Consider the following 18,959-nt stretch of genomic DNA (forward strand, 5'->3'; position numbering starts at 1 on the left):
GGCTGTGGTGAGCTGAGATTGTGCCACTGTATTACAGCCTGGGCAACAGTGAGACTCCGTCTCAAAAAAAAAAAAAAAAAAAAAAGTCTTTACCCCATGTAGTTGGATATTCATAGGTTTCTGTGTAGAAATAATGATGTATTTGGCTATGGGGTGCTGACTGACACTTAGCTTATATAGCATATAAATGTTTTACCTTTCCAGAATCCAAAAAGTCTCACAAAATTCCATGGGTTTGGGGTAAGGGATCACGGTCCTGTATAAAGCATATTAGACATTTTTTAATTTAACTCAACCTTCACAATAATCGGACAGAGTAGGTTTTACCATCTCCATTTTACAGATGAGAAAACTTGTGTGTAGACAGGTTAAGTAATTTGCCTTCCTATTCATTATAAATAGTACAGGCTAGATGAGGACCACTCTAAAGCCCATAATTTTGGTCATTATGACCTCACCAGCAGGATTCCAGAAATGCTTGTTGGAGTGGCATCTTCTTACATTTTCCTTGTGAAATGAATGAAGGAGAATGTCTCTCCTAATAGCTGACATTGATTGGGTGCTAAGCACTCGACAATCATTGCCTCTTTTAATCTCCACCACTCTGGGAGGTCTAGACTATTATTGGCCCCATTCTCAGATAAGGAAACTGAGTCTCAGACAGGTTACATAACATGCCCACGTGAGTCAGGAACCTGGGATTCAAACTCCAGTCTAATGACTCTAAAGCCTGGGGTACTGAATCTTTGTTGGGCAATCAGGAAGTTCCCAGGGGTACATGGAGCATAAAGAGCCACATTCCAGAAAGGCTGAGAAAGAGGGTGGTTGCAATCAGAGTTATGAACATGGAGCAACCTAGTCCCCTCCATTTTCTGGTGCTTTCCCTTCCCTCCCCCTCCCTTACCCTCACTCTTCTTCCTTCTGGACAACAAAGTCAGCTGTCATCTCAAGGATGTGAAACGTAAGCCAGGATTGGGTGTCACGTGCCCTCAGCAGAGTCACAGGAAGAAAAAAAAAAAAACTAGAAACAACGCACAGTCAGAAGAAGAAAAATTGTTTCTTAGGCTGCTCAGGGCACATGCAAAGGCAGAAACAATGAGATATTCCTGCAAAAGGTGCCATCTGGTCCTGCTGGTCAGCAAGTCTGAGATCCTGGGAGAACAGATTGAGTGAAAGTCAGCAAAATAACACTAAATAACACCTGATGTCATTTTGTTTTTATTTCTGAAGGAATCCAAGGAACAGGCTTGCCCTTGGAGGTTGAAGAGGGGCCAGGCAAGGTTCTGCCTCCTGTTCTGACCTTTGGCTTTGATTGGGCAGGTCAGGTTGTCCCTGGAGCTGCCCAGCGGGCAAGACAGGGAGGCTCTGGGCACCAGCTGTCCTTGACTGCCTGTCCCTAAAGAACTCCTGGGGACTCTACTGCAGAAAAGGACAACAGCTAAATCAGGCATAGACTGTAACAGGTGATGTCTCCTGGAGGTGGGGTACGGGTTAGACGAGAGATACTAGCTCAGAGCATGAGCAACATTTCATGAAGGTTAGGATGGGGGAGTCTGAGGGTTAAAGATATGATCACAGGTGATGGTCAGATGTTTACAAAGAAGTCAGACATGTGGCAGGGACCTGGATTGTCCCCATTCGGAAAGTTCTCACTGCTGTATACAAAATGGGGAAAGGGACTGGTTGCAACTAACTGAAGTAATTTTCTTTTTCTTTTTTTTTTATTTTTAGAGAGCCAGCTTCTTACTCTATCACTCAGGCTGGAGTGCAGTGATCATAGCTCACTGCAGCCTCGTACTACTGGGCTCAAACAATCCTCCTGCCTCAGCCTCCCAAGCAGCTAGGCCTACAGCCATAAGCCACCACACCTGGGTAATTTCTTCAAAAAAGCAGAGACAGAGTCTTGCTATCTTGCCCAAGCTAGTCTCAAACTCCTGAGCTCAAGCAATCCTCCCACCTCAGCCTCCCAAAGCTCTGGGATTGCAGGCGTGAGCCACCACGCCCGGCCAACAAAGAAATTTATTGGAAAGCTGTGACGGCCACCTTGTGAAGTCAAAGGAAAGGCTGAAGAACAAACTGAGAGGGCAATAGAAAGCCAAATACCTCCAAGGATCCAGGTAGCAGGAGTTATTGAACTGTCTGTGGTTTTGTGTTGAGATTCAAATCAAGGGAAAGAGGTTGAGTGTTCTGGTTTGGGTTAGAAGTCCATCCTCGGCCTGGGGAGAAGAGGACCCACCAATACCATAGCCAATGGGAGAGGGGTCATTCTACAAAGCAGGAAATAACTGAATTGCACTTAGTAAGGATGTTGTAAGCTTCCACTAGCTAGCATTACTAATTCTTCCTGATTTGCCTGGTTTTGCCACTGAAAGTTCCATGTCCTGGGAAATCCCTCAGTCCCAAGCAAACCAAGTCAGCTGGTCATCCTATAACCAACAGGGTGGTGATCCTGAGTTGGCTGTGAAAAATCCCCCAGAGGCAATGCCCGACTGGACATGGTGGCTCACACCTGTAATCCCAGCATTTTGGGAGGCCGAGGTGGGAGGATCAGTTGAGCTCAGGAGTTTGAGACCAGCCTGGGCAACATAGTGAGACCTCATCTCTACTTTTAATTTAAAATTTTTTTTCAAATATATTAAAAACCAAAGGCAATGCCCAGAAGACCTAATAACATGGATGTCTAATATTCCATTTTAAGATGCTTGCTGTGCCAAGCTGGGATCTAGTGCCCCACCAGCTGCTCTAGACCATCAGCATAGTCAACTTTTGCACTCAGCCTAGGGGGAGGCTAGAATGTGCTCCCAGTGAACTCAACTCAACTAACTACATCTGAGCTAAATACACTGACCTAAGTCTCAGAGAGGCTCAGTCTCTTGTCCAAAGTTATATAGACAGTAAGTGGTAGAGACAGGGTTACAACTAAAGTCTGTCTGAATCAATACCTCTGATACCTCTTCCCTACCTTTGCCCTACTCTGGGAAGGTCCAATACTGCCAACAACCTTGAGACTCCAAGGGTCTATGGGACTTGAGCTCTCACGTAGCTTCAGGAGGACCTCAGCTGGCCCAGCTCACAGAGGTTCGGGTGCATGAGGTGGCACAGGGTGTGTGTGTGTGTGTGTGTGTGTGTGTGTGTGTGTGACAGAGAGAGAGAGAGAGAAAGAGAGAGAGAGAGCAGCCCTGCATCACCCGGCCTGGTGCAATCTACTCCAGGGTAGGAGTGCTTATGTAGCAGGTACAGAGAAAGTTTTGCCAAAACAAAACAGATCCATATTTCCAGTCCCACTGACCCTAATCCATGGCCTCTGAGAGAACAGGATGGAGGCTAAGGGTGCCTGGGACCCCAGGCTCTCCCTGCAGCCTCCCCTGGCCTGTGCCCTCCTCCTCAGAATGGGGTTTCCTGGAAGGGGCTGGGTGAGGCCCCACAGGTCTTCCTTAAAAGCACTCACATCCATTACCCTCTGTCCCTCTGCGCCCACCCTCCAGAGCCCTACAGGCTCTGACCCCTGCCTGCTTCTCTCACCCGCATCCTGTACTCCTCCTCACCCTCTCCCTCACCATGCTCCAGCCACACCAGCCTTTTATCTGTACCTCAAACTCTTCGAGTTCATTCCCATCTTTGGCTCTTGTACCAGCTGTTTCCTCTGCACAAAACCCTCTCCCCATACCTTCACAGGGGGACTCTCATCACGATCCAGGCTTCAGACTAAATAACATCTCTTCCGGCAGACCTTTTGGGGCTACCCAGTCTAGAGAAGCTCCCTATTCATTTGCACACCACCCTGTTTTAATGTATCACGATCTGTTATTTTCACAAGTTCTACTCTCTGTGTGTTCTCAGCTTTCACACATGCTGTGCTTTCAACCTGGAGTGCCTGCTCTTCACCTCACCTCCTGCTTCACCCCCTGTCCTGGCTAAATCAGACACAGAAATATTTCCTGATCTCCCCTCCTAGATCTGGGTTAATCCCTCTTTCCCTAACAGTGAGCCATCAGAGTTGTCGGCACCCTGTAATTCCATTGAAGGCATCCTACAGTGAGGACACAGGAGTCTGTCTTGCTCCCTGTTGTGCCGCAGGCCTAGTGCAGGGAGGCCCTGGTGCACAGCAGGTGAATAGATGAACAAAGTCAGCTGCGTTGACAACACTGGAAGAACGTAGCCACTCTGCTGGTGACCGGCACACAGAGGGCTTCCAGGTGCCAGGACTGGGTTTGTAAACTGAAGGCAGAGCGAGGGGAAGCTCCACGGAGACAGAAACCAATGTTGCCGGCTTTAAGTGAGCTCATCAGTCTCCAGATGGGCTAACAGGAGAAAGAGTGTTCCAGGAAGAGGTAACATAGGGGCTGAAGGCCCAGAGGCAGTGAACGGGAGCTGCAGGGAGAACTACAAGTCAGTCTCCCTGGATGGCACAGGGCTGGGGCAGAGGCAAGAAATGAGGCCAAACCACAAAGGGTTTGTAAGGTGTCGAGCTTGATCGTTAGGGTAATGGGAAATCATTAAAGAGTCTGAAGTAGAGAGTGAAATGGTCAGATCTGCATCTAAACAGAAACTTCCCAACAGCTACAGGTATATCTTGGGGTGCCTAAATCCTTGCGTTCCCTCCCAGATGACCACACACTGTGCTTCCAGCTCTCACTCCTCATGGAATTCCTAAGTGGGTACAAAATGCAAGGGCTTCAGCCACTGTGCCCGGCCCAGGCTGGAATCTTGCTGTCCAGAAATGCAGACATTTACTGTGCCCTGCCAGTTGCCTATACTCCTCGACCCCTATACTGGGGTGAATGGTGGCCCACCCAAAAGGTGTAGCCATGCCCAAGCCCCCTGAAGCTGTGAATGTTACCTTATTTTGAAAAGGGGTCTTTGCAGATGTCATTAAGGATCTTAAGATGAGATCATCCTGGATTACCTGGGTGGGCCCTACATGCAATGGTAGGTGTCTTTTTAAGAGACAGAAGAGGAGGAGACCATGTGACCACGGTGGCAGAAATGGGAGTGATGCTGCCAAAAGCCTAGAAAGCCAAGGATTGCCGGTAGCCACCAGAGGCTGGAAGAGGCAAGGCCAGATCCTCCCCTAAAGCCTCAGAGGAGATGCAGCCTGCCGATGCCTTGATTTGACTTCTGTCTTCCAGAAGTGTGACAGAACACAGTTGCATTGTTTCGAGCTACTCATTTTGTGGTCATTCATTACAGCAGTGCTAGAACACTAATACAACCCCATACTCTAAGAAGCTTCAGCCCCAGGACCCTTCACCATCTGGTGGACCCTTCAAAACAGGAAAACTTTCCTTCTGTTTAGAAGCTGTAATTGTGACAGAGGCAAACAGCCAGGCCATATCATCTGTGGATCTCCTTCTCTGTATTGTTTGGCACTAAAAGGCTACCTTTGCCCAAACCAAGAAAGTGCATTACCAGAATGAAACAATGGACGGATCAGTGGAGCTGGATCTTTGGTCAAGGCTGGAAGACTCTAAGAGGGACATGCCGGCAGGGCTCTGCAGGGATTAATGGTTTGGAAACGGAGGAGGACAGTGAGTTGCTCTATGGTGGTGGGTACAGAAATGGCATGGATGGTTGTTGTCTAAATAGATTCCTAGCTTCAAGTTCCCAAAAGAGCCTGGGAACTGGTGTTCCAGAACACTCAGCCTGGCCTTTAGGGTGGGTTCACTAAGACTCCACTTGTCAAGAGTTTCTTAAAGCACCCACTATGTGCTTGCTGTGTTCGGCGCTGTACCCAGCTAGGCAACTGGCAGGGCACAGTAAATGTCTGCATTTCTGGACAGTAAGATTCCAGTCTGAGCCGGGCACAGTGGCTCACCTCTGTAATCCCAACACTTTGGGAGGCCAAGGCGGGTGGATCACCTGAGGTCAGGAGTTCAAGACTAGCCTGGTCAACATGGCAAAACCCCTTCTCTACTAAAAATACAAAAAAATTAGACAAGCATGGTGGCACGGGCCTGTAATCCCAGCTACTCAGGAGGCTGAGGCAGGAGAATCACCTGAACCCAGGAGGTGGAGGTTGCAGTGAGCCGAGATTGTACCACTGCACTCCAGCCTGGGTGACAGAGCAGGACCCCATTTCAAAAAAAAAAAAAAAAAAAAAAAAAAGATTCCAGCCTATCTCTGAAAGTATCAGTAATCAACCTATCAACCTTTGAGTGTGTAATAAGTGTCTCTTCCTGGAAGAATCCTTACCCAACCCTGTAGACAGCCAGGGTCCTCTGTCAGAGCTTCTGTTTTGGAGGATGGTCAACATTGTAATGTTAGGGGCTTCCCTTCAATATCTTCAGCATCACAGGAACTAGCCTGGTCCTTGGCTCACTGTGGGTATCTAATAAAGAGTTGATGAGTTAAACAGGTGAGTTCTCAGTTCCATCTGGGTTTTCAGAAGGCACTGGCAGAAGGTTCTTATCTTGTTAGGAGAAAGGTTTCAGCTGTTAGTTTCAAACACTCTGAGGGCACTGACAGCCAGGGGCCCAGGTTTCATGCCAAGACAAGGAAATAGGATCAAAGAGAAAAGGCCCAGGGCAAAAAGAAGGCTGTGGGTGGGTAGGAGGGAGGGAGGGGAAAGGGTATCAAAGCTAAACTCAGCATTGGTGGAGGCCACAATTTCACAGCTCTCCTCCACGAGGTGGGATCTTTGTGCCAATTGTCTGAAGTCTTGGCTAAGATGGCATTCTACACCTCCTGTCTTATAACTCCCTCTCTCTCCCTTCCCTCCCATTCTCAAACATTTTAATTTAACTGCAAATAGCACCTACATGAGCTGGACTCAAAAGGCATCCAGAAACTCATCAAGTACAAAGGGGCATTGGACTTACCACAAATCCTGCCCCCCGTGGAAGGTCTCTGCTTATATTGAACGAAAGAGTGTTTTGCAGAGAAATGTGGTAAATCTGGGTGGCCAACTCTTTGCCAACAGACTTCCCCCGTAAAACAGAGAAATAATGGTGGCCATCTGAAATGGGAAGAAATGAGAGCATGCATGTAGGGCCCGAAGTTCTGTGCCTGGCCGCGGTCACGGTACTGGCAGTCTTGAGGCTAGCCTGGGAACCACAGCTGCTATTTCAATTTTTTTTTTATTTTTTATTTTTAGGTGGAGTCCTGCTCTGTAACCCAGGCTGGGGCGCAATGGTGCAATCTCGGCTCACTGCAACCTCTGCTTCCTGGGTTAAAGCAATTCTCCTGCCTCCGCCTCCCAAGTAGCTGGAATTACAGGCATATGCTACCACACCCAGCTAATTTTTGGATTTTTAGTAGAGATGGGGTTTCCCCATGTTGGCCAGGCTTGTCTCTAACTCCTGACCTCAGGTGATCCACCCACCTCAGCCTCCCAAAGTGCTGGGATTACAGGCGTCAGCCACCGCACCTGGCCAGTGTTTCAATTTTAAAGACCTGGCTCCTCTAACCTGCTGTATGAGGAATCAGTCACTCCCTTTTCCTCTGTTTCCCTCCTTTGGTTGTACCAGGGCAGTGTAAACATTGCAGCCTTCTGAGATAGGCACCCAGGAAGACCAGGCAAGACTACGGTCATGTACTCACTGTCAGTAAACATTAGGCTTTCACAAAGTCCGGGCAGACTTCAGAAGATGTGGCTGAAGTCCTTAGTGTTAGCTCTCCTGAGGCATTTCTCTCAACACAGTGTTGTTAGTGCCCTTTGGACTGCGTGAGGGAGGGGTGGAGGAGGTGAGGAAGGGAAGTGTCAAGAAAGGCAGGAGCCCACTGAGTAGGGTAGGGAAGTAGCCGGCACTTTGGGAGGCCGAGGCAGGTGGATCACCTGAAGTCAGGGGTTCGAGAGCAGCCTGACTAATGCGGCAAAACCCCATCTCTACTAAAAAATACAAAGATTAGCCAGGCCTGGTGGTATGCACCTGTAATCCCAGCTACTTGGGAGGCTGAGGCAGGAGAATCACTCAAACCTGGGAGGTGGAGGTTGCAGTGAGCTGGGATTGCACCACTGCACTCTAGTCTGGGTGATAGAGCGAGAGTCTATCTCAAATAATAATAATAATAATAATAATAATAATAATAATAATAATAATAATAATTTTTTTAAAAGGGTCTTGAGCCCTCTCGGTCTTCTCGCTCGGGGACCTGCCTCTTGCCTCTTCTCTGAAGCTCCATAAAGGAGACCCTATTTCACTTTGCTTGCCTCTTTCTTCTATAAAATCTTGTTCTAAGAGAACTACCTTGTACATTTGTTTATGCTAACATGTAAATGACTGTTGGGGATTTATGCTAGCTCATTTTCATAAGGGAAAAAGCTTTCAGTCAAAGAAATGCAAACTTTCAAGTGAGGGAGGCAGAGGGCCCTCCTAATGATTTAGAAAGCACACTGTCTACTCCATCCAGAAAAGCAGCGGGTGTTCTATAACCCAGCTGTGACGGGGGCCATGCCATTTGCGTTTAGCTAAAATGACTGAGCAACTTCAAGACAGGGTCTCACTGTCACCTAGAGTACAATGGTGCAATCATAGCTCACTGCAACCTCTAACTCCTGGGCTCACGTCATCCACCTGATTCAGGCTCCTGAGTATCTGGAATTATAGGTGTGTGCCACCATGCCTGGGTTTTTTTTGTTGTTGTTGTTGTAGAGATGGTGGTCTCTGTATGTTGCCCAGGCTGGTCTCAAACTCCTGGGCTAAAGTAATCCTCCTGCCTCAGCCTCTCGAAGTGCTGGGATTACAGGTGTGAGCCACCATGCCCAGCCTGACTGAGCAACTTCTGAACCCTCCATCCTCTTCCTGGAAGTAGGAAAGTGGGCAGAGGCCTGGTGGTGGTGGTGGTGGTGGTGGTGGTGGTAGTGGTGGTAGGAGGACAGGGAAGCTCAATGGAGCAGAGGTACATAAAGGGGGAGAGATTACTCCCTCCAAATGCACTTCTCTGAAAAAACAGGGCTGCCAGAGAGGAGTACAGAGCTATTTTTTCAAAGCATGACTTTCAATGTCACATCACTTTCAAAGTAAAGGGCTCTGGCCTTCTATGTCTTTGGGGGTACCCTCAGCCACCCTGCTTGGTCCCTCCTGCCTCATGAGATGTCCCAGGTCATGGCTGGTGTTTCCAGGAGGAACTTGCCTCATGGGCAGCTGCAGCCAACCTGCAGTCTACCTGGATACTGCCTGGGATCCCCCTCTGCCTGGGTGCATGGCACCAAAGTAAGGCCTGGATCACATTATGCCACCTGAGAATTGGGGTCAGGGTGTGAATTCAGGTTACCAGAGAGTGTCAGAGCAGAGACAGTAAGAAGGATTGGCAGGGAGTGTCACCTGCCCCCTCCACGGGGCAGCCCCACCCAACAGCCCTCTTGGTTCAGGAGGGCATGATGCCAGGGTGCAAAGGGCCTGGCCTCCAGGAGCCCCCGGGAAAGTGGTTCCAAAAGAGGAAAAACAGATGGGCCAGAGCCAGTCCTGGAACACAAACACCAGTATATTTTATGTGCACAAATGTGAAAAGGAAGAGACAGAGGGACCAACGGAGACACAGAGCAGGCAATGGGCTCACAAACTGGTCGTGTGTCCTTCTCAAAAGCTGCCCAACTGGGAGACAGTCCCACCCACCTCAAAGGCCCTTTAGCAGAGCTGGGGCCTGCAGCTTCTCCAGGTCTGGGTGGCCTCAGGGTGGAAGGCACTCTCCCTGCCATGGCTCCCCTAAGGGCTGGGCCTCTCACCTGTCTGCATCCCAGGGCGATGCCTACACACCCCAGGGCTTCATAAATGCAGGTTCTCATGAACTGACCCACTCAGCAGCTGCCTCCCCAGGAGACCCATGCAGAGCAAGGGACCAGGACAAAAGGGCTTCACGGGGACTCCCTAGGTATTATTGCTGTGAATAAGCATAGGCCATTGTGACTCACTGGCATTGAAGAGGGGACAGGGCACATGGGATGCCTAGCAGATGTCAGAAGCAGTTCAACCATGCAGGGCAGCACATTGCAATCTGTAACTCAGAGATGCTGCCATGTCCAGTGGAGAGAGGCCCAGGACACCAGAGGTTCATGAACAGCCAGCAAACACTCCCCACCAGCACCCCCTTTTTTTTTTTTTGAGACAGAATCTCGCTCTGTCGCCCAGGCTGGAGTGCAGTGGCCGGATCTCAGCTCACTGCAAGCTCCGCCTCTGGGGTTTACACCATTCTCCTGCCTCAGTCTCCCATGTAGCTGGGACTACAGGCACCTGCCACCTCGCCCGGCTAGTTTTTTGTATTTTTTAGTAGAGACGGGGTTTCACCGTGTTAGCCAGGATGGTCTCGATCTCCTGACCTCGTGATCCGCTCACCTCGGCCTCCCAAAGTGCTGGGATTACAGGCTTGAGCCACCGCGCCCGGCCCCCACCAGCACCCTTAATGCTTGGTAGGGCTGGGTTTATTCCAAACTTTGAGTCCCTGGGCACTAACAGATTGGGGCCCTGATACTCAAAAAAGCAAGAGGTGAAGTCTGGGCTATTCCTGGTGAGATCTGAACCTGTAGATCCCGTGGTCAGGCCATGGGTTGTTGCCTTCCTTTGTTGGAGGTTTGATGCCTTATGAGGGGCAATTGGAGAAATGGGACACCTAGATGGAGCAGAAACACAATGCTGGATGTTGCCAGGCACACAGGCATGCCCCCAGGACCTCCTGCACTTGGGAACTTATAGGACCCAGAGAGTAAGTGGTGCCAGGGAATGCCCACAAGGCAACATCTGGAGCAGCACGACCTGGTGGGCCAACCAAGGACTTGCTCTGGCTGAGAATTATGGAGGCATCAACAAGCTGGCCACTGGACTCAGTTGTAGAATGCGAGTGTGAAGGTGGGTAGTGTGGTCTAGGGGCCCACATGGAAGGCCTGAAGGGGTGCTGGGAGACTAAGACAACATGGAGTTGGGGAGAGAACCAAGGAAACAATTGCTCAGAGAGGACAGAGAAGCCAGACAATATTCTCCTCCTGGAATTTTCTCCATCTATAGATGGAAAACGATCTACTCCCACCAGAAGCCTGATTCTCTGTAACCCCCAAAGCCCTGGAGTTGGGGCCACAATAAAATCAAAAGGAGGGCTGGCCTCTGCAGAAAGTAGTTCATCCCTGGATTTGAGGAGCCTGCCCAATAAATAGGCTAGGAAATACCCTTCGTTCTGGTCTGGACAGGGCTAACTGCAGAAAATCCTGCCAAAGGCAGAGTCTGCAAGCTTTTCTTCAGACCTAGAACACAACTGTGGCCCACCCCACCACACCCTGCACCCTGGGTTGTGCTATCGGCACAGTATGGGCAGGGCAGCCAGCAGGGAAGAGGACATTCTCTCCACAGGTGATACCGTCACTTTGTAATGATTCATAAAAACGGGAAGGCTAATTTCTACCTAAGAGTCCTACTGTGGTCAAGAAGAGACCATGTACCATGGGATGGGGCACTTTCTAATGGACCCTTCCCCTTGAGGAGTGAGAGTCAGAGCCAGTAGGCTGGAGTAAGTATTTCACCTGTCCACTGCCAGCAATGGACCTGTCACAGGGCAAAGTGGGGCAGGGGAACCAAGGTGCCAATGCCCATGAGTGTGGCAGGGTTAATACTGTTTAAGGAGTAAGCTCAAAGGGTCAGCCTTGCTGGGAGGAGTTTGGGGAGAGGGGCAGCCCTGAGGTTCTGCTACAGGGCTGGGGCTACGGCAGAACCAGAACTGATACCCTCCCACAAAGGAGGCTCCAAGGAGCCTTCTACAGCTGCAAGGTCCTCCTCTCTTTCTTCCTGTCATTCTCCATCGGTCTCCAACACTGGATACCTGGCTTCTCCATCCCATAGAAAGCTAAACTGCTCAGTTTTGGCTTGAAAATAAACCAGGCAGGGAATAGAGGACCTAGAACTCTGCCTTTTCCCCACCAAACTGACTTGCCTCTAGGTCACCATTGGGGATCCACAGCGCCTATCCCAGCCTGTCTGTGCATTGGAGGGCATCATTTGTTCTCAGCTAAGCCACTGAGAAGGGAGCACTGCCACAGCCCACTAGACCGGGGGTAGGGAGGTGTAACTCAGGAACTCCTCAGGCATCAGGCCAGCGGGAACAGTGGAGGGAAGGGCTGCAAGGGGGTGGGGGTTGAGGGTGTCTCAGGGCTCCATCTCCGGCAGCTCCTGTGCTGGCTAGGGAGCTGGGGTGGGGCAGGTGTGGTGAACGACGTGGATGAAGAGCTGCTAGTGGTAAAGGCCTCGAAAACAAGACAGAAAAGGGGGAAACGCCACCGAACACACGGGGATTGAAACCTCCAAAAGCCCAAGGTTGGTGGGAATCCAGCACCACGGGGTCCCCAGAAGGCCAAGGGAGCAGCGCAGGGCCCTGGGGGAGGGGAGAGGAGTCAAGGGAGGGTCTCCCAGCCCTTGCAGACCAGCCTTGCTGCCACGCAGCCTCCTGGCTGCCCAGTCTCTCCTCGGCTGCAGCTCAGCAGGCCCCTGGGGAGGTATTGGTTGCAAGCAAGCACCTGAATATTGCCTAATGGAACCAGCCAAAGCTTAACTAAATCCAGATCAGAGGGAGGGAGGTCAGGCCTTGCCTCCCACCTGCGGCCCCATTCTCATTGTCCCTTAGCCAGGACAGGGCCTGCTGCTTCCAAAGTCAACTACATAGCCCATCGCTGCTCAGCCACAGGCCTTCTGGCACCAACCCCTGAGATGGGCCAGGACCCGTGGACCCTTCCCAATGCCCCTCTGCTGCCTCCACACCCCATCCCCCAACACCTGACCACAGCCCCCCAACACTGGCCCCCCGGAGGGGGCTTTGTGTGCCCTACAGGGCTGAGACTTGGCCGGGGCAGGGCTTTTGCTGCATGGATGGGGGAAACCTCACCAGCTTGGTCTCTTTGTCCTTGAGTTCCATGAGAGATCCCCAGGCCCCCCACCCGCTTCCTACTCAGTCAGTCTTGACGTGGCCGTTGGCCAGGGCCAGGGCGCCGCTGGGCTCCCCGGGCTCAGCGTCCTTGTCGAAGCGGAGGCGGAGGGTGTTGCGGATGATGAACTGCTCCATGATGAGGGCCCCGCAGAACCAGGGCACGGCGTACTCCAGGGTGATGAGGCCCATGAAGTCAAAGTCGAACTGGGAGTAGTCCCAGGGGCAGGCGTTGAACTGGCGCAGGATGAAGCCGGTGGTGAACTCCCACAGGTAGGTCCAGAGCGTGTAGATGAGGCAGCGCAGGAGCAGCGGGCAGCGGCCGCGCAGCCGCAGGTACATGCGCTCCACGATGAGGATGGAGGTGCCGTAGATGAAGAGGGCCCACACGCTCGTGACCCCTGGGAACTTCCAGTTCAAGTTCACCACGAACTCCCAGGCCGCCGTGAACATCACCTCGCAGAAGTAGCCGTGGATGGCGTACAGGTACCAGCGGGACAGCGCCGTCAGGGGCTCCGCAGAGGCCATGGCGCCGACTGGGGCTGGCTGCGGGGGGCACGAGAGAGACAAGTGAGGGCCGGGCGCGGTGGCTCACACCTGTAATCTCAGCATTTTGGGAGGCTGAGGCGGGCGGATCACTTGAGGTTAGAAGTTCAAGACCAGCCTGGCCATCATGGTGAAACCCCGTCTCTACTAAAAATACAAAAATTAGCCAGGCGTGGTGGTCTGCTCCTGTAATCCCAGCTACTCAGGAAGCTGAGGTAGGAGAATCACTTGATCTCGCAAGTCAGAGGTTGCAGTGAGCCAAGATTGCTCCACTGCACTCCAGCCTGGGCGACAGAGAGAGACTCTGTCTCCAAAAAAACAAACAAACAAACAACAACAACAACAAAAAGCAAAGCAAAGAACAGAATAACCCACCCACCCCACTGACTTCTCTGCAACTCTATCCAAATGCTACTTAGAGGGAGGTGTCTGTACTCCCTACAGCTTTTTTGGATTATCTGTGGTCAGTTGAAGAGTCGGCTGGCCTGGTCCACCAATCAACCCCATTTCTAGACTACTTGCTGATTTCTCAGCAGGCCTATCCACTGGGGACCCCATTTCTTGCTCTACTTCTCAAACAGTTCCATGTCACTCATATTTCTGAGATGTAAGTGACCCATCACATTTGTCCTTGTGTGTGTGCATGACATTTTTTAACCATGTTTAAGTGTGCAATTCAGTGGCCTTAAGTACATTCACATTGTTGCGCAACGATCACCACCAACCATCTCCAGAACTTTTTCATTGTCCCAAACAGAAACTTTGTATCCATTAAATACAAACTCCCATTCCCCATACCTTCAGCCCTGGCAACCACTATTCTATTTTCTGTCTCTATGAATTCAACTACTCTGGGTGCCTCATATAAGTGGAATCATACAAACACTGTCCTTTGTGACTGGCTTAGCATAACCGTCTTAGTTTTCACTTAGCCTAATGTCTTTAAGGTTCATCCATTTTGCAGCACATGTCAGAATTTCCTTCGTTTTTTTTTTTTTGTTTTTTTTTTTGTTTTTTGAGACAGAGTCTCACTCTCTCGTCCAGGCTGGAGTGCAGTGGTGCGATCTCGGCTCACTGCAACGTCCGCCTCCCAGGTTCAAGCAATTCTCCTTCCTCAGACTCCTGAGTAGCTGGGACTACAGGTGCACGCCACCACACCCGGCTAATTTTTGTATTTTAATAGAGACAGGATTTCACCATGTTGCCCAGGCTGGTTGCAAACTCCTGAGCTCAGGCAATCTGCCCGCCTTGGCCTCCCAACATGCTGGGATTACAGGCATGAGCCACTGTGCCTGGCCAGAATTTCCTTCCTTTTAAAGGCAGAATCATATTCCATTGTATATATCACCATATGTTGTTTATCCATTCATCCATTGATGGACACCTAGGTTGCTTCTACCTTTTGGCTGCTGTGAATAAGGCTGCTATGAACATGGGTGTACAAAGGTCTGTTTGAGTCCCTGCTCTCAACTCTTTCAAGTACAAGTACATATGCAGAAGTGGAAATACTGGATCATATGGTAATTCTATAGTTAACTTTCTGAGGAACCACTGTGCTGTTTTCCACAGTGGTCACACCATTTTACATTCCCTATCAGCAATGTACAAGGGTTCCAATTTCTCCACATCCGCCCCAAACACTTGTTATTTTCTGTTTTGTTTTTATAATGGCCATCCTAATGGGTGTGAGGTGGTTCTCTCATTGTGGTCACATTTGTCTTTGCTCCATTAAATGGGGTTTTGGTGTTTGGTTTCAGTGTTGAGGGGAAACCGATGGACTGACACAGGAAAGTCCTCCCCTGTCCTTCTGGCTCCCTTCCCCTTCCCTCTTTTAAACCCCACCAGTCTTCAAGGCCCGGCTCCCATGCTGCTTCTCTCTACTTTCTCCTTGCCCTCCACCAGTGACTCTCTCCACCACTTATCTGGTCCCTTATCAGGTGCCACCCCAATGTCTTTTTGAGGAACGTACTCTCATGATCCAACTAGCCTGTGAACTTCTTGAAGACAGTGACTGTTGCACTGTATCCATTAAATACAAACTCCCATTCCCCATACCTTTGTGGCCTTGACACAGGCCTCTCCTGGGCAGGCCCTCTCTAAATGACATGTCCTGTTCATGTGGAGGGTGACGTGGGACTGCATCAAGAATGGGAAGGTGGGGCTTGAGAACATAAATCCCAGCTCTGCCAGCTGCCAGTGGCTTCACATCTCTGTTGATCCCCTCTCCAAGGTGGGAGAAGAGACAGAGGTTAAAGATATGACGTCTGCAGTACGCACACCTGTCTGGGAATCCCAACCTCACATTTCAGCTGAGGCAGGCCTGGTCACATTAATACCTACCCATCCTTGTGCATTGCTCTGTGGTTTTCCAAGCACTTCATTCACACTTTGTCATGGATCTTACATAATTAAGATTCAGGCTGGGTGCAGTGGCTCACGCCTGTAATCCCAGAACTTTGGGAGGCCAAGGAGGGTGAATCACCTGAGATCAGGAGTTTGAGACCAACCTGGCCAACATGGTGAAACGCTGTCTCTACTAAAAATACAAAAATTAGCCAGGGTGGTGGCAAGCGCCTGTAATCCCAGCTACTTGGGAGGCTGAGGCAAGAGAATTGCTTGAACCCGGGAAGTGGAGGTTGCAGTGAGCCAAGATCGTGCCACTGTACTCCAGCCTGGGCAACAGAGCAAGACTTTGTCTCCAAAATAAATAAATTAATTAAAAAATAAAATAAAATAAAAAAGATTCAAGTGAAGTTCAGATAATTTTACTCCGATTTTTTTGCAGTGAGACAGTTAGAGCTCAGAGAGGGGACATCATTTGTCCTATATCTCAGGGCCAGTAAATGGAAGAGCTGAGACTAGAACCAATATCTCTTGCTTTCTACTTCAAAACTCATCCCCTGCACACGACTACCCATCTCTTAGACATACGTACCGAATGTCACTCCCCTGCTCAAAAATGCTCGATAGCAGCCAGGCGCAGTGGCTCACGCCTATAATCCCAGCACTTTGGGAGGCGGAGATGGGCAGATCACCTGAAGTCAGGAGTTCAAGACCAGCCTGACCAATATGATGAAACCCTGTCTCTACTAAAAATACAAAAAAAAAAAAGGATGGGTAGGTATTAATGTGACCAGGCCTGCTTCAGCTGAAATGTGGTGGCATGTGCCTGTAATCACAGCTACTTGGGAGGCTGAGACAGGAGAACTGCTTGAATGTGGGAGGTGGAGGTTGCAGTGAGTAGGGATCGCACTATTGCACTCCAGCCTGGACAACAAGAGTGAAACTGTCTCAAAACACAAAACAAAACAAAACAAAAAAAGCGATGTTCGATAGCTCCCTATTTCCTGATGAAACACAACAGCATCCTTGGCCTGCCATTCAAGATTCTTCAGGACCTTACCCCAATTGACATCTTCAGCCTTTTCCTCACAATCCAGCTCTTCCTGTCTTTCATTTCCATGCCTTTGCAGGTCCTATTCATTCTATTAGGCCTCCCTTTCTCCTCTTACTTCCGTGAGTATAAACCAGGTTACAGGTTACCTTCAGAACAAAATCTCTTTCATCCCCTCAGGTCCCAAGTCCTCTCTTCCTCTTCTGAATTTCTACAGCACTTACTCTGTCTCACTCCCTTTGGTACAGGTTATTTTCTGTTATATTATGTTGAGAATTTCAGTCCCCGGCCAGACCTCTTTCCTGTGTGCTGCACCTGTAGCTTCTGCTCTTCTCTAGACAGCTCCCCGTAATATCCCACAGGCATCCCAAACCCCTTTCCTAAATCAAACCCATGGGCAGGTGTGGTGGCTCATGCCTGTAATCCTAGCACTTTGGGAGGCTGAGGCAGAAGGATTGCTCGAGCCCAGAACTCTTGAGTTCAAGACCAACCTAGGCAATGCAGTGAGACCCTGTCTCTAAAAAATCAATAAATAAAATCAAACCCATTATCTTTTCCCCAACACCTGTTTCTCTCCTAAGACCCCCACCCCAATTAATGGCACCACCATGCACCTCATTAGAACCAGAGGTCTCGAAGTCTCTCTGGCTTCCTCTGCCACATCCCCACCCTAACATGAGTTCCTGAGAGTGAGGGCCTTGCCTGCCTGGTTCAGCACAGTATACCCGGTCCCTGGCACAAAGCCCAGCACACAGTAAGCATTTGAGAAAAGAATAAAGACATCTCTTAGTTAGCAATTGCCATATAACAAATCATCCCAAAAAACCTGGCCTAAAACAATTATTGTCTACTATTACAGCTCACATGTCTGTGGTTGGCAGACGGCTGGGGTAGTGTAGCTCCGCTTCCCCTGTCTCTCATCCTCCTCTGGGGCCCAGTGGACTTGCCTGGCCATATTCTTCTCATGACAAGGGCAGAGGCACAAAGGTGAGCAAGCCCAGTGGCACAAGTGTGGTTCAAGACCTTGGTTAAGCCATGCCCACCAACAGCCCACTGGCCAAGGGAAAGCCACCAAGTCAGCTACCAACTCCCACCCTTTCTATCTCTTAAATATCTTTGGGATCCATCCCCTCCTCTTCATTATTCTTCTCATTGCTGCCACTGCTCTGGTTCACGCCCTCATCATGTCTCACCTGGATGACTCCAAAGGTCTCCCAGCTTTGCCTTCTTCCTTCTAATTCACTCATCACAGGACGAAAGGGTGTGTAAAAAAAACGCAACCTTTCTGAAATGCAAATCCGATGTTTCTCACCACTTAAAGCCCATGAGTGAATCTTCAACATCTACAGAGTAAATAAAGCTCAAACCCCTGGGGACTGCTGGCAAAGCCCTTCACAACTTGTCCCTGCCTCTGATCCTGTCCTCCAGATCTCTACCTTGCTGTTTTTGCTACCTTGGCCTCTCCCAGGGCTGGTGAACCCTCCTTAAAGACCCAGCTCCTCCTCTGTGAGGACTTTCCTAAGCACCCTGACTCCAGACTGTCTGCCCACTTCTGCACCCTCCCTTCTCTGTAGTGATAGAGAGCACACTGCTTTGCTGGATTCATCTGAAGGCCAGCACCAACAGCCTCCTGAGGAATGCTTGTTTAAGATAGTGGTAAGAGAAAAAAGCAGGATTCAAAACTGAATATTCAACCTAACTCTGATTCTGCAAAGGCATGCATATGTGCACATATACAAAAAAATTAAACAACAATCATCTCTGGATGGTGATATCATATGTGATGTTTTCTTTATATTTTCTGCATACTTTTTTTTCCTAACAAGCATGTATAACTTTTATAAAACTAAAATTTCATCTTAAAATGCTTAAGGAGCCTGGATGCGGTGGCTCACGCCTGTAAACCCAGCACTTTTGGAGTCCGAGGTGGGTGGACCATGAGGTCAAGAGTTCAAGACCAGCCTGGCCAACATGGTGAAACCCTGTCTCTTCAAAGAGTACAAAATTAGCTGGGCATGGTGGCGCGTGCCTGTAATCCCAGCATCTCGGGAGGCTGAGGCAGAAGAATTGCTTGAACTGGGACCCGGGAGGTGGAGGTAGCAGTGAGCAGGATTGTGCCACTGCACTCCAACCTGGGCTACAGAGCAAGATTCTATCTCAAAAAAAAAAAAAAAAAAAAAAA

General features: G+C 49.8%; 1 protein-coding gene across 7 annotated transcripts in view; it reads right to left on the reverse strand.

Moving 5' to 3' along the window:
- Window positions 1–1,038: 1,038 nt before the first annotated feature.
- Window positions 1,039–18,959, reverse strand: part of TMEM229B (transmembrane protein 229B) — a 63,115-nt gene continuing 45,194 nt past the window's right edge. For 4 of the 7 annotated variants that reach the window (XM_017878593.1, XM_017878590.1, XM_017878591.1 and 1 more), the window contains one exon: window positions 10,247–13,383. In XM_017878593.1, the coding sequence (XP_017734082.1) occupies window positions 12,862–13,365 (504 nt within the window). In that variant the 5' untranslated portion in view covers window positions 13,366–13,383 and the 3' untranslated portion in view covers window positions 10,247–12,861. Of the gene's footprint in view, window positions 1,153–6,114; window positions 6,956–10,246; window positions 13,384–18,959 lie in introns of those variants that run through there. The other 3 variants (XR_001886802.1, XR_001886803.1, XR_001886804.1) reach the window with 3 other exon arrangements.

The sequence above is a fragment of the Rhinopithecus bieti genome, unplaced genomic scaffold (assembly GCF_001698545.2).
Source record: "Rhinopithecus bieti isolate Rb0 unplaced genomic scaffold, ASM169854v2 scaffold_11252, whole genome shotgun sequence".
Classification (NCBI taxonomy): Eukaryota; Metazoa; Chordata; class Mammalia; order Primates; family Cercopithecidae; genus Rhinopithecus; species Rhinopithecus bieti.